The 14,643-nt window shown below is 35.9% G+C and overlaps 1 protein-coding gene across 1 annotated transcript in view; it reads right to left on the bottom strand.

The window, feature by feature from the left end:
- The window catches only part of APOO (apolipoprotein O), a 96,379-nt gene that overhangs the window by 60,736 nt on the left and 21,000 nt on the right, over positions 1–14,643 (bottom strand). The window contains exon 2 of the mRNA XM_044670147.1: positions 5,699–5,806. Coding sequence (XP_044526082.1) covers positions 5,699–5,806 — 108 coding nt within the window. The remainder of the gene's footprint in view (positions 1–5,698; positions 5,807–14,643) is intronic.

A 14,643-nucleotide genomic window follows, 5' to 3' on the forward strand; every position in this document is an offset into this window, starting at 1 on the left:
GAAAAACCATCATAGGAAAGGATATCTTCCTAAGACAAATAGCTCACACTGTTTTTGACAAGTATAAATCAGTGAGAATTAAATTACCTTGATAATCCAGAGCATAAAACTATCTTCTGGGGGCTATTCTTCAAGTTTGAAGTGAAGGATTTAAATAAAAAGTTGTATCTTTCCTAAACAATTCTTACACTTAAACTGATAGCCTCTAATACAATATTAAAAAAAAAAAAACAAAACTTTTACCTTTTGTCTTATAATCAGCTCTAAGACAGAATAACCGTAAGGGTTACCCAATTGGGGATTTGCCCAGGGTCCCACAGCTAAGAAGTATCTGAGGCTATATTTGAACCCAGGATACCTCCCCACCTAGCTTACCTCTCTTAATACCTATATTTGGAAAAAAAAGTCTTTTAAAAAAAAAGACTATAGTCCTTATATTAAAAAAAAAAAACAATTTTTACTAGGACTAGGAAATGCTTGCCAATATTATAGCTATTATTTACTTACCCATAGTACATGTACATTTTTTCATATGCATTTATATTTGTATTAACAGCATATTCTCTTTGGTAGGAAGCCCTATAAAGGTAGGGGTTTTTAGATTGACTAGCCACTGCTTGATAAAGATGACCAATATTTTGTAGTAAAATCTGTTTTAAAAGAAGACTTCTAGAATTCCAGAAAAAAATGGTCTTCTGGACCACTGGTCATCAAATACAGCTGGTTCTCTCCATCTTTAGTTTGGCTCAGCCATTTGGGTACCAGTTCCCATAAAAACTTTCAAGTTAATTTCCACATATGTTCTTTAAAAAATAAAATATCTTTAAAAAAAAAAAAAGGAAGAGGGGGCAGCTGGGTAGCTCAGTGGATTGAGAGTCAGGCCTAGAGACAGGAGGTCCTAGGTTCAAATCCGGCCTCAGCCACTTCCCAGCTGTGTGACCCTGGGCAAGTCACTTGACCCCCATTGCCCACCCTTACCACTCTTCCACCTATGAGACAATACACCAAAGTTAAGGATTTAAAAAAAAAATTAAAAAAAAAAAAAAAGGAAGTTCAAAGGATTTAAATGATTTAGTGAAGACAAACATCTGAAGTTAGAAGAAGCATGCTAAAGAACTAGTTAACTGATAATTTGGGGGAGGACAAGTTTCCATTATATATTTAAAGACAGACTAACTACAGAATTGCACACAAAAACACATTACTTAAATCAGCAGCACAAATTGCTCAATATAGTTCTTTAAGTAGAAGAGGAATTCAATATACATAGTCAATTTATTTTAGACTTCTTGCAGAAATGAATATACCTATTCCTTTCTTCATTCAACCCCAGATTTACCAAGTTCTTAGATATACATATATATACATATATATACATATACATATATATGTATATGTATATATATATAAAATAAGGACAATTTATTTCTGCAGGCAGATTTACAACATCAAAATCATCCCAGGGGGCAGCTGGGTAGCTCAGTGGATTGAGAGCCAGGCCTAGAGACGGGAGGTCCTAGGTTCAAATCTAGCCTCAGACACTTCCCAGCTGTGTGACCCTGGGCAAGTCACTTGACCCCCATTGCTTACCCTTACCACCCTATAAGTCAATACACAGAAGTTAAGGGTTTAAAATTTAAAAAAAAAAAATCATCCCAAGGGAGAATAAAGTGTTCAACAAATAATTGCATGGTAAAAGCTTACAATGACAAGTGTTATTTTTTCCCTTTTCCCCATTCTTCAAAAACACCGAAGCTTATTCTCAAAATATATTTTAGAAGTGAACAAAATATTGGCAATTTTTTATTATACGATATTTAAGTATGATCTATTTAGACATATCACTGAGAAGTAGGTAACAGTGGTTGTAGGGCTGCCAGTCTTGGTGTCAGAAAGCTGTAGGTTCAAGTTCTCATTAGGCCATGTACTGGCAGGGAGATCTTAAGCAAATCATCCTGAAATCCTAGGGAGGGTTCTAATATTATAAGCCGAAGAACAGCTTTTGATCTGTACTGGTAAAGTTATGGATCAGAAAAAAAATGAGAGGGAAAGAAATGGAACTAGAGTAGTGTAAAAATTATAGACAAAAGGAGCAAATAGGTGGCACAGTGAATAAAGAGTTAGGCCTGGAGTTGGGAGGACCTCAGATCAAATCTAGCCTAGCTGTATGGCCCTGGCCAAGTCACTTAATCCTCATGACTAGCCCTTGCCATTCTTCTACCTTACTTAGTATTGATTCTAAGACAGAAGGGGTTTTTAAAAAGTAATAGACAAAGAATATCTGTGAAAAATAAAAATGTACTGTAGTGGATCAACATTAAAGCACCACAGATTCTGAACTAGAAGAAATATTAGGGGTTATTTTTGTTCAGTCCTCCTCATTTTACAGATGAAGAAACTGTAGGAATGTATATGGAAGAGTGAAGTATAGAGAAAAGAGAATAAACTAGATGATGTAACACATTCCAAAGTTTAAGTGAATGAAGATTAAATTTCATTCACTGGAAAAATACAAAAACACTAAACAAGAGCTATAAAATCATATATTTGAAAAGGTACTTTATGCCTTTAAAAACTCCTTATGGGTTTCTATGCTTTCTGTTTTTTCCTTCTGAGAGAAGACAGGTTAGAAATTTTAAACACTATCTAGATCTTTTAAAATGTAAAAATTATTTGGATAGATTATATAAAATGTTTCACATTAGGTAACTGAATCAAAGAGAGGTTTCAGTTGTTTTGGGCTTTTTTTGAACCTTTAAGTCATTTAGTTTAATAAAGGGAAGTTCTGTTAATTCACATAATGAATTACAGATTTTAAAAAATATTTAGGAGACTCTCATACTTTATTTAGCATCATGTTACAAATCTTGATGATTGAATGAACTACAATTTGGAAATGATCTATGTATCCATTAAGTGAAATTATAAAATTGCTTTTAAGGAGAAACACCCCAGATGACAAGAATATATTCCTCCTCATTGGGCTGTTAGATTCTTCCATATACATTAAAGTGTAATTTAATTACCACCTTCTCTGTGAAGCCTTCTCTGATACAATCCCCTTTAGTAACTGTCCTTTGTAACTGTCCAATGTTCTTACAGTATGCTACCATATATTACATTCATCTTAGGTTATATCTTATTTCCCTCCTAAGTGGTAAGCTATGCGAGAAGTAAGAATCATGTCTTACTTAACTCATCAATGCCCCACATTTAATATAGGATTCTGCACACAGTAGAAGTTACTTTATGAGAACTGGAGGAATTCCATGTGAACTGGAATGACCTCCAGGAATTGATGCAGAATGAAAGGAGCAGAACCAGGAGAACATTATACACAGAGGCTGATACACTGTGGTACAATCAAACATAACCAACTTCTCTACTAGCAGCAACACAAGGATCCAGAGCAAGGCCGAGGGACTTATGAAAAAGAAAACTAGCCACATTCAGAGGAAGAACTGTGGGAGGAGAAACACAGAAGAAAAACAACTGCTTGAACACATGGGCTGTTGGAGATATTATTGGGGATGTAGACACTAAATGAGAACTCTAGTCCAACTATCAATAATATAGAATTAGGTCTTAATCAATGATACATATAAACCCAGTGGAATTGTGCGTTGGCTAAGGGGGGCTGGAGGGGTTTAGGGAGAGGGAAAGAACATGAAACATGTAACTATGGGAAAATATTCAAAATAAAAATATAAAAAAAGTTACTTTATGTTTGTAAAATGCATGATGAATAACAACCATGTTAGATTTAAATAAATGAGTTGCTCCCCTCCCCATATGCAATTTAGGCAGGCTCAGATTTCATATTAAAACATAAAAAATATTTAAAATTTTTTCTCACCTCATTTTTGAAACTCTCTAACTATATTGTTCATTTAGTACCCCTGATATATTGTTAGAAAAAAACCGTATTTTTATCTATGTTTACACTTATATGTACCATACAGGGCTGCTAATTCTGTAAAATTTAAAGGAAGTTCTACTCCTCCTTCTGCTTCTCTCAAAAATTGTCTATTCTGTATAACTGATGCTATGTACAAGAGGATGAGTAAAGTGGATTCCTCTGCACATTTTTGTCTAAGACTTGTTTTTGGCTCATATGATCATTGAACAAGAGCTAGTCATATAAAGAAAGATAGATCATACAGATAGAGAAATTAAGGTCCAGCAAGATTAAATGACTTGCTGTAGTTATTACGCATTTAGAGGCAAAACTTGAATCCAGACCCTCTGGTTTCTACTCTCCCACACTGCCTCCTCAATCCCAATAAATGTTTAGCCTGAAAATTACACAAGCTGTAATTTTAACGGATGGAAAAAACAAGCTAGAATGCCTCCTATCAATTCCATTTATAATAGTACTACTATTTATGTAGTTTAATATTCCTTATATGCTAAATTCAGGTTCCTCTGTGACTCATTTCTTGGGCAGTCAATGTTGCCAGTTAAAGCGTATCAAAATGACAAAAGTCTGAGGCATTTCTGAGAAGCTATTCAAAGAACAAATTGTTAGAAACAATTTAAATAAATGTAAAAGATTCAAAGCTAAATTCATAGAATATACACAATAAGCTGATACTGCATGCATTGGTTAGAACATTAAAAAAGATGTCCCATGTAAATATGTTCAAAATTTTTTAAATAAAGCATTCATTTAATGCTTTTGAAATTTTTAGTCAAACACTATTAAGTGAGGAAAATATGCCTTTATAGCATTCATCCTCACAAACATAGAACAGTTTGATCAAATTTATAGGAGTTTTAATGTACATACAACAAAGATTCTTTTTCTACATGTTATCTGTTTATGTTATATTGGCGAGAAGGATTTAAGAATTCAATGATGTCAAGACCTTTGCATATCTAATTACTAGCAGAGTGTTTTTAGAATATATAGTTACCTACACACACTTTATAAAAGCAAGCTTAGGGGGCAGCTGGGTAGCTCAGTGGATTGAGAACCAGGCCTAGAGATGGGAGGTCCTACGTTCAAATCTGACCTCAGACACTTCCTAGCTGTGTGACCCTGGGCAAATCACTTAACCCCCATTACCTAGCCTTTACCATTCTTCTGCCTTGGAACCAATACACAGTATTGATTCCAAGATGGAAGGTAAGGGTTTTATAAATAAATAAATAAATAAATAAATAAAGGCAAGCTTAACATAACAAAAGTCAGCACTGAAGGCTGAAGATATTTGAAGTCTATTTTATCCTATCATTAAAGCTTCCTCATTTAAAGTCTGAACCACTAGAAAGATAACAATTGGATCCAATGAAAAATTTTATTGGTCATCTCAACTCAGAATAAACCTGAAAATAGTCATTATTTTATTTATACTTCATTGGCTCCCAATCCCACTCCTTATGAAATAAACAAAAAATCACTTGAAAAGTGTGTTAAAATCCCTCCAACAATCTACACTAATGTTCCCCCCCCCTCTACAATTTCTAAAGATAAATCACCCTGGTTTTCATAAAGATAGCAAAAACAAAAATGTGAAATCCAAAGACCAAAGAGTAGTTGAGCCATTTGAGCATCTATGAGAGCAAGGCAAGAATACCTGGTTCTAAATTGAGCTGCTTCTAAAGACCTCATAAATTATGCATTCTAGTGCTTATTTTATAAATCCTCTACAGCCTCTAAGCCACGAAATAAATTCAATAAGAAGTTGTGCATTACCTCATCAACTCTGACTGAACACTTGTCCCTTTTCTCTTTTTTACAAGATGCATAGACTTTGAAGGAGAGAAGACTCAGGCTGGCAGAACCTGCTGACCACTGCATTACCTGAAAAATAGAAAGAGCTATACATTTTAATGTTATGATTTTTTATTTCACAAATAAACTCATCAGTAACCTCACCCATTAGGAAGTACCCCTTTAAGCAATATGAATATTCCTAAAACCATTAAGTAAATATCTAGGACACATAATTACAACTTTCCACTGATGTTTTAGAGATGTCCCATACTGATCAATCAGTAATGGTTTCTAACCTTCTTTGATTTTTCATAGATGCTTGGTGGGAGTGAGATACCTTTTTTTCTGATTTCAGGGCATTGTACATATTATCTCTCCTCCTCCCAACTTGGAAAGTCCCTAATCTTTCCTCCAATAAGAAATCATATTACTTAATATGTATCCTAGTTAACTTTTTAAAATTGGCTTTATTTGCTCAATTATTCTTAATATTTTTTTTAAATCTGTCTACCCCTGTATGTGGAGTCCAGTGCCAAAGCTGAGAAAGGGGCCTGTTCCCAACTAGCATTGCACTGCTATAAGTAGAAAAATCAATTACATTCAATTGTGCCACAGTGCATCAGTTTCTGTGTACAACATTCTCCTGGTTCTGCTCCTTTCGCTCTATATCAATTCCTGGAGGTTGCTCCAGTTCATGTGGAATTCTTCCAGTTCATTATTCCTTTCAGCACAATATTATTCCATCACTAACAGATACCACAATTTGTTCAGTCATTCCCTAATTGGTGAACATCCCTTCATTTTCCAATTTTTTGTCACTACAGAATGTGGCTATAAATATTTTTGTACACATATTTTTTTCTTATTATCTATTATGTAGATTTTAGAGAAAGTAAATGAGGTCAAAAAGGGTAAATGAGGGGGCAGCTGGGTAGCTCAGTGGATTGAGAGTCAGGCCTAGAGATGGGAGGTACTTGGTTCAAATCCAGCCTCAAGACACTTCCCAGCTGTGTGACCCTGGGCAAGTCACTTGACCCCCATTACCCACCCTTACCACTCTTCCACCTATGAGCCAATACACAGAAGTTAAGGGTTTAAAAAAACATAAAAAAGGGTAAATGACTTTCCCATAGTCTCATAGAAAATAACAGTTAACAGTTTTTCTGACTCCAATCTGGAACATTTTCCATTGGGCCATGTTTTTGTTTTTAAACTCTTACTTTCTGCCTTAGAATGCATTGATTCTAAGGCAGAAGAGCAGTAAAGGCTAGGCAATGGGGATTAAGTGACTTGCCCAGGGTCACACAGATAGGAAATGTCTAAAACTAGATTTGAACCCAGGATCTCTAATCTGAAGACCTAACTTTTTATCCACTGAGCCCACCAGCTGCCTTCTTGGGCCAAGCTCCTGTTGCTCATCATTCAGAAGACCAATGACTTGAGTATGAATCAGATTTCTGTGAGACAGAATTGCATAGTCATTAGCCTCATTCTCTCTTCCAGAGTCATCCAAATCCAGTGGCAAGATAAAAGTAAGGATGACTGGCAATGGCTTGGGATGCAGTGAATAACCTTAGCATCTTTGATGTCTGACCAAGCTCTAAGCACTCCAGTTACCTCCTTCAGCCTCCTTCGTGACTATGGGAACAAACTCTTCTCATCTACCCATTCCACTGGAGGCAGTCTTCACATGCTTGGAGCAGAATCCTCCTAACTCATGGACAAACTCGATTGAGGTTTCTGGGTTACCTTCAACCTGGTTTAGTCTGCCTGGTGAGATGGTTTTGCTATGGTATGGCTGCTATACATGCTGCAGCTTCTTGGAGCCAAAGGTGAGAGTTGGGTAAAGACACCAAAGATTGATAAGCAGCCCTGAAAAAGGCTTGGTAAGCCCTCACCTCAGAGGTGCTAAGTTTTCTTGAACATCCCACACACCCAATTAGTGTACTGGGCCACAGAGCCTTGCAATCAAAGCTTTCTTTTTGAAATTATATTTATCTGTAACTAAATTTGGAAATATCTGAGATTTTTTAAAAAATTATGATACTCAAATACACAAATGTTATTGCTAATAGCATCAATATGCAGATATCAACTTCTAACAAAGCGGAGTAATTCATCTATACCTGTGTTGGTGAAGACATGGCATGCATACCCCGGCCTGCTGGAAGGGGCTGCTGTCATTCCCCCTCTCCACCATGCCTACGGACAATGTTTACATGCTCCATCCCTCTGCCAATGCAACACTTCCTCCCTCAGCTCTCTGGGGTAATGTGGGGGGACTCACAGGCACCTTATCCCTCCTGTGTGATTTCTGCCTATGTCCTCCCCTAAGTCTACCACAATAAAACCACAAACTCATTGTGCTTTCTGTCTCTTTCACTTCCTCTTGACATCATGCAAACAGCAAAGGAGTATAGAGTAGTCTATCAGTTATCCCTCATGTTTGCTAGATCAGCTCATTTTCTAATGGACTCTAACAATTAAGTGGCTCTAGTCAGAAAAAATTAGCCCTCTCCCAATTTCATGGATGCTAGGAGAAGAGTCATTAGGAAGGACCATGAGATCATTTGAGAATATTAGGCCTAAGTATTAAGCTTTCATAGGTTCATAGGATCACAGACTTAGAAGAAACCTTAAGAGGTCACTCAGACAAATCCTTTCATTTTCCAAGTGAGAAAGGAGTCAATGAGATGTCTAAGTAACTTGCCCAGGCAGCAAGTACATAAGGTGAAATTCTGATAAGAGTTCTTCCCAAATCTATGTCTGGTGTTCTATCCATTTTACCACAATGCCTCTCTTTTCTTACAGGTCCTAGGCAGCTTTTATCTATCTCAACTCTTCTGCTTTTCCTACTGGAAGACATTCAAGTCAAACTGTATCTTAATTTTAATGTAACTAAGAAACACAAAACTCACTTTGTTTTTTATCTCCCAAGAATCTTAACTCAGAGGTATTGGGTAGAGAATGGGAGGGGGTGGCAGGGAGGGAATGAGAAAGGGAAGGAGGACTCTAGAGACACCAACAAGACTTTCTTCACAATTTTGTCAAGAAGATCAGTCATCCCCTCACTTTCTTTCTTTTTTTCTTTTCTTTTTTTTTTTAAAGCAATAAACCAAAAGATTGGTTCTAGGAAATCTTTTGGTTTTCCTTTTCAATCTGGTCATTTCTGGTGTTCAATTTGCTTATCAGTTCATTTGATTTCTGAGCCTCACTTTCCAATTGCAAAATTCTGCCTTTTAAACTGTTATTTCTTGCCAGATCTCTTCCATCTTTCTCATCATCTCTGATTTGAACTCTTCAATAGCTTGTGACCAGTTTTCATTATTTTGGGAAGGTTTGGATATGATTACTTGTTTGTCCTCCTCTGTTGTCTGGATTTTCTCTGTGTAAAAGTTGTTGAGTGTTACCGATTTCTTCTTGATAATCTTTCTCTTCTGGGGTTCCCGATTTTGGCTTGCCATTGTTAGACCTGCACCTTCTGTGCTTTGTCCTCACATTCAGGGTCTGTCTACGCTCTCTAGGCTCCCAAGGTCTCAGGTCTCGTTGTTCTCAGGGTCAAGCCTCCTGGTCATCCCTAGTCTGCCCCTCTGCCCGAGGATCCTTCAGCAGTCTCAGGGTGCTGCTTCCACAGCCGTGCTCCCATCTGCACAGGGTCCCCACTAGAGGTCCAAGCTTGCACTCGAGATCCTTGTCCGCACCTAGGGCAATGCCTTCACCCGCGCAGGCACTCAGGAAAGTCCGTGTGCATTCTTTAGCCTCTTGGGGTCCTAAGTCTTGCTGCTTTCAGGAACAAGCCCTGGAGCTGTCAATGACTTAATGGGTGCCCCAAACCTGCTTTAACTCTTGTGTGCTGGCCTTGGCGCTGTATGTGGTGTGGGGGGGGTGTGGGAGGGGCTTCTTCCTCTCACCTTTTAGTGAAAGCTGTTTCACCCCTTTACAGAGTGGAAATGCCCCGATTCCACATACTTTCAATGCTGCACCCTGTTGTGGGGTCCCTTCGTTCGTCTGGATTCGTTTTTATGTCCCCTTGAGTCCTGTATGCTTCGGTTAGGAGAGATCAAGCAGCTGCTCCTTACTCTGCTGCCATCTTAACCAGAAGTCCCCTGGCTCTAGGAAATCTAAGACTTTTCTTAAATGTTTTTCTTTGTTATAAAGGACGGTTCAGTTGTGTGTATGTGTGAAGTAAAAACTTCTTAACTGTCCAATTTAAATTAACCTTTTTATATAATTGAGTAAATCAAATTATCAACACATTGTGCTATTTTTATGAGTGACACCTGACAGAAACTTTTACTTGGGGTGCTTCCAAAACTAATAAAAATGTAGTGGGGGACTTATATAGTTTACAAATTATTGCCCTTTAAAGCCATATCAAAGGTAATAAAGAGCTGCGAATATAATCATCTAAGGTGGAAATGGTAATTACTTTTGTAAGAAGGTATACCGTCACATTCACTATCTATGGTTTAAGAAATACAAAAATGGACTGAGCAAGGCTCTGATAAAGTATTCTCACCTCCAAGGCCAGAATTTGTAACATGTAGACACTGATAACCAGGGGCAACTAAGTGGCACAGTGTATAAGAGTGCCAGGCCTATAATTAGTAAGACTTGTTAACCTGAGTTAAATTTGGCCTCAAACACTTACTAGCTGTGTGACCCTGGGTAAGTCACCTAACTGTTTGTCTCAGTTTCCTCATGTGTAAAATGAGTTGGAGAAGGAAATGGAAAACCATTCTGGTATCTTTGCCAAAAAAAAAAAAAAAAAACCAAAAGGGGTAATAAAGAGTCAGATATTTCTGAAAAACAACTAAACAACAACAAATATTGTTAACCATCTGCTTAATTCCTTAATTTTAACTAAAACTATGGGCTAAGTATACCAAAGAGCTAAAAGATAGTTCTTCCCCACTCCTAACATATACACTCTTTAAAAATAACAGATATTAACTTTTCCCTCTTTTTTTTTTAAACCTTTATTCTGTATTGATTAAGTGGAAGCAAGTAAGTTTGGAAGTATCTAAGGCCAGCATGGAACCCAGGCCCTCCCATCTTCAGGCCTGGCTCTCTATCCACTGAACCACCCAGCTTCCACCCAGACATGATTTGGGGTGGGGTGGGTGTTGAACCTATCATTTATTCTGTTTGTTTTTATTTTCAAAATATTTTTCCATATTTACATTTTTCATTTTCTTTCCCTCCTCTCTTCTCTCCCACCTCCCGAATCCAATAAGCACTTCCACTGGATTATACAAATGTTATCACTTATACTTATTTCTATAGTACTCATTTTTGCAATAGAGCAGTCTTTTAAAACCAAAATCCCAAATCATATACCCATATAAACAAATGTTAAGTGATTTGTTTTTCTTCTGTGTTTCTACTCCCACAGTTCTTTCTCACAATGTGGATAGCATTCTTTCTCATAAGTCCCTTGGGATTGTCTTGTATTAGAAAAATATATTACACTGTACTGTTCCATAATGTTTCACTTTCTGTGTATAAAGTTCTCCTGGTTCTGCTCATTTCACTCTGCATCAGTTCCTGGAGATTCTTCCAGTTCATAAAGAAATCCTCCAGTTTATCATTCCTTACAGCACAGTAGTATTCCATCATCATCATTTACCACAATTTGTTCAGGAATTCCCCAATCGATGAATATCTCCTCATTTTCTAATTTTTTTGGAAAGAGCACAGTTTTGAATATTTTTGTACAAATATTTTTCATCATTATCTCTTTAGGGAACAAACTTAGTAGTGGTATTTCAGGATCAAAGGGTATGCATTCTTTTAAAACTCTTTGGGCACAGCTCCAAATTGCCTTCCAGAATGGTTGGATAAACTCACAACTCCACCAGCAATGCATTGGTATCCCAATTTTGCCACATCCCCTCCAACATTTATTATTTTCCTTTACTGTCATATTGGTCAATCTACTAGGTGTGAGGTGGTATCTCAGCATTTCTCTAATCAGGAGAGATTTATAGTTTTGAATTCTTCATCTGAGAACTGCCTATTCATATCCCTTGACCATTTGTCAATTGAGGAATGGCTTGATTTTTTGCACAATTGACTTAGCTCCTTATAAATTTGAGAAATTAGACCTTTGTCAAACGTTTTTGTTATAAAATCTTTCTCCCAATTTGTTGCTTCCCTTCTAATTTTGGTTGCATTGATTTTGTTTGTACAAAACCTTTTTAATTTAATGTAATAAAAATTATTCATTTTACATTTTGTAATATTCTCTATCTCTTGTTAAATTCTTTCCTTTCCCATAGATCTGACAGGTATATTATTCTACATTCACCTAATTAACTTTAAATTTACTTTAATTTTTTAAAAATAAATAGGCAGCAATATTTTAACACAATTATATAAAATACTTCTAAAAAATTGAAATAAAGTATCCAGTAGACTAATCTAAATCCTGGCTCTTATCAATATCATTGCCATTAACCTATTCAGTCAATCTTAGTATCAGACAGATATAGTTTTGGGAAAGAGCATTTGCATATTAACTAGTTTAAAAAAACTATATAACCATAAGTATTAATAACGATCTGCCTATTCTCCCTTTACTTTACCTTGCTAGGTATGAGTTTAGTGATCATCTCTAATTTGGAGATAAATGGCAAAAATAAACATACTTTTAAAAAGAAACTCAAAACCACTCCAAGATATTGAGATTAGTCAGGCAATGATGGCTAATATCTCCAGAGTTTATATTTTTCCCTCAATCTGATTGTGACAAAGTTAATAACTTAATATGTTTTTATACTTTTTCATGGTTCACTCGAAAGGAAATGGGAAACAATATAAAAAGCTCCAATTTCTATCATTAGGTATTATGCCAATAAGACAAAGATAGGAAAGAGGGGGAAAAATACTTGCTTTCCCCCTCTTAATCTGTTCAACATTTTCTTACTTATGCAAAGATACAGCTTCTTATTTTAAAACTTAAAAGACAATGATATTCTTTTACAGTAAAAATAGTTAATTATAGTTACCTGTATATTATTGTAATTTATGAAAAGCAAATTCCATCACAGAAAATGTCTAGGGTTAATATAAGAGAAATCTGAAAACCTGCTTTATTTGTAGTATCCATTATAATCTGGTCATAAAAATTATCAGAAAGAAAAGGCAGATTTGGCTTTGTTTCCTATATTTCTGTCCCATTACATACTGGATAATAATAGTTATTGGGGTTTCTCGTTTCAAGTCTCATTTCTCTCAAGTCAGCCCAGTTGTAAAAGCTGGTTCTGCATTTTTTCCCTAGGGTAAAGTGGGTGATAGTCATCTAGACATCAATTAAAAATAAGTGTACCACATTTTGAAAAAGGAAGAGGTGTTAATAATAAGTATTTCTTTTATAAAATTGTTCATGTTATTTTTATAATATAACATACGATAACAAACTAGACTTAACCAAGATAAAATTGTAAACAAAATTAGAAAAAACTAATAATGAATAAGAATTGTTGTGGAAGTCATACAGTCAATGGGATTTTATTTTATAGGGCTGAGGAACCAGATACAGAATGAATTCTGGGGTTAAAAAATTATTTTTTATGATTATGAATTTGAGAAACTTCAAAACCATGAAATTTCCTTATAAAAGAAAAGAAAATGATTGTATGTTATAGCATAAATGTATAGCTTTTTCCATTTTAAATATATATTAAGTTTAACACAGTGAAGTTTCAACTCTGACCTGCTTGTCTGGTCTGAACAACATTCTGCTGCTTTGTGTATTTTTAAAAAATGTTTCACTAACAGTCTTCTTTCGTTTCTTCTTCCTTTTTTTCAAGATTTCTGATACTACCCTTTCAAATTAACCACCCTGCCCCCAGCACAAAAATCTCCAATTGTACAAAATAAGCATAGTCAAGTCAAATCAATTGATGTGTTGACCAAGTCTGAGAATGTATGTCTCATTTTATACTTCTAGTCTATATTATTCACTCCTCCATTAAGAAGTAAAGCAGAGTGATTCAATATCAGTCTTCTGGAACCCTAAGTATTCACTGTATTAATTTCATAATTGTTTTCTCAGTTCTCATTTTACTTAACCTTTCTTCAAGCTTTGACACCTCTGACATTATTAATCACCTTCTCCTGGATACTCTCTCTTCTTTACTTTTCATAATGTAGCTCTCTCTCCAGGTTCTCCTTCTATCTGTCTGATGAATCCAGATCATTCCCACTACCTGTGGGTATTCTCTCCAACACTCTACCCTGGATCCTCTTTTATTCCCTCTCTATACTATCTTAACTGATCTTCCCATTTAGGGAATAGCTGTCATTCTAATGTATTTAAATTATATATATTTTAAGATATCACATTTTTATCAAAAATACTGATATTGCAAATATCCTTTTTTTCCTTTCTAACCACTGTTGAGTTGTGCAAAAACTTTTCACTTTTATGTAACCAAAATTTCTATTTTATTGTGTGTGATCCTTTCTATCCACCATTTGGTCAAAAATTCTTCCCTTATCCCTGCTTGTGAATGACATTTTCTTGACTGGTCCTCTAATTTATAATGTGACCATTTATATCAGACCATGTATCCATCTAGAGCTTATCATGCCAGAAGGTTTGAGTTGTTGGTCTAAATTTAATTTATGCCAGACTATTTTCCTGCTGACCTAGCAGTTTCTGCCTTCCACTTACTCTTGTACTTCTCTCATTTTTCTTACTTGCCATTTCCATTAACTATGTAAGGATGGAATTTGTGCAATGGGACAGAAGGAGGCAGAGAAGAAGTGACTGCTGGTGACAGTTAAGACCAAAGGGGATTCTGGGTAATTCTCCAGAGAAGGAAGGGAGGAAGAACTTCCAGCTGAGGACTGAGAGAGGGAGGAGGAGAACATCTTGGCTTGAATCCAGTCCTGAGGGTTTCCTGAGGATCTTTCAT

The sequence above is a fragment of the Gracilinanus agilis genome, chromosome 3 (assembly GCF_016433145.1).
Source record: "Gracilinanus agilis isolate LMUSP501 chromosome 3, AgileGrace, whole genome shotgun sequence".
In the NCBI taxonomy this organism is placed as follows: domain Eukaryota; kingdom Metazoa; phylum Chordata; class Mammalia; order Didelphimorphia; family Didelphidae; genus Gracilinanus; species Gracilinanus agilis.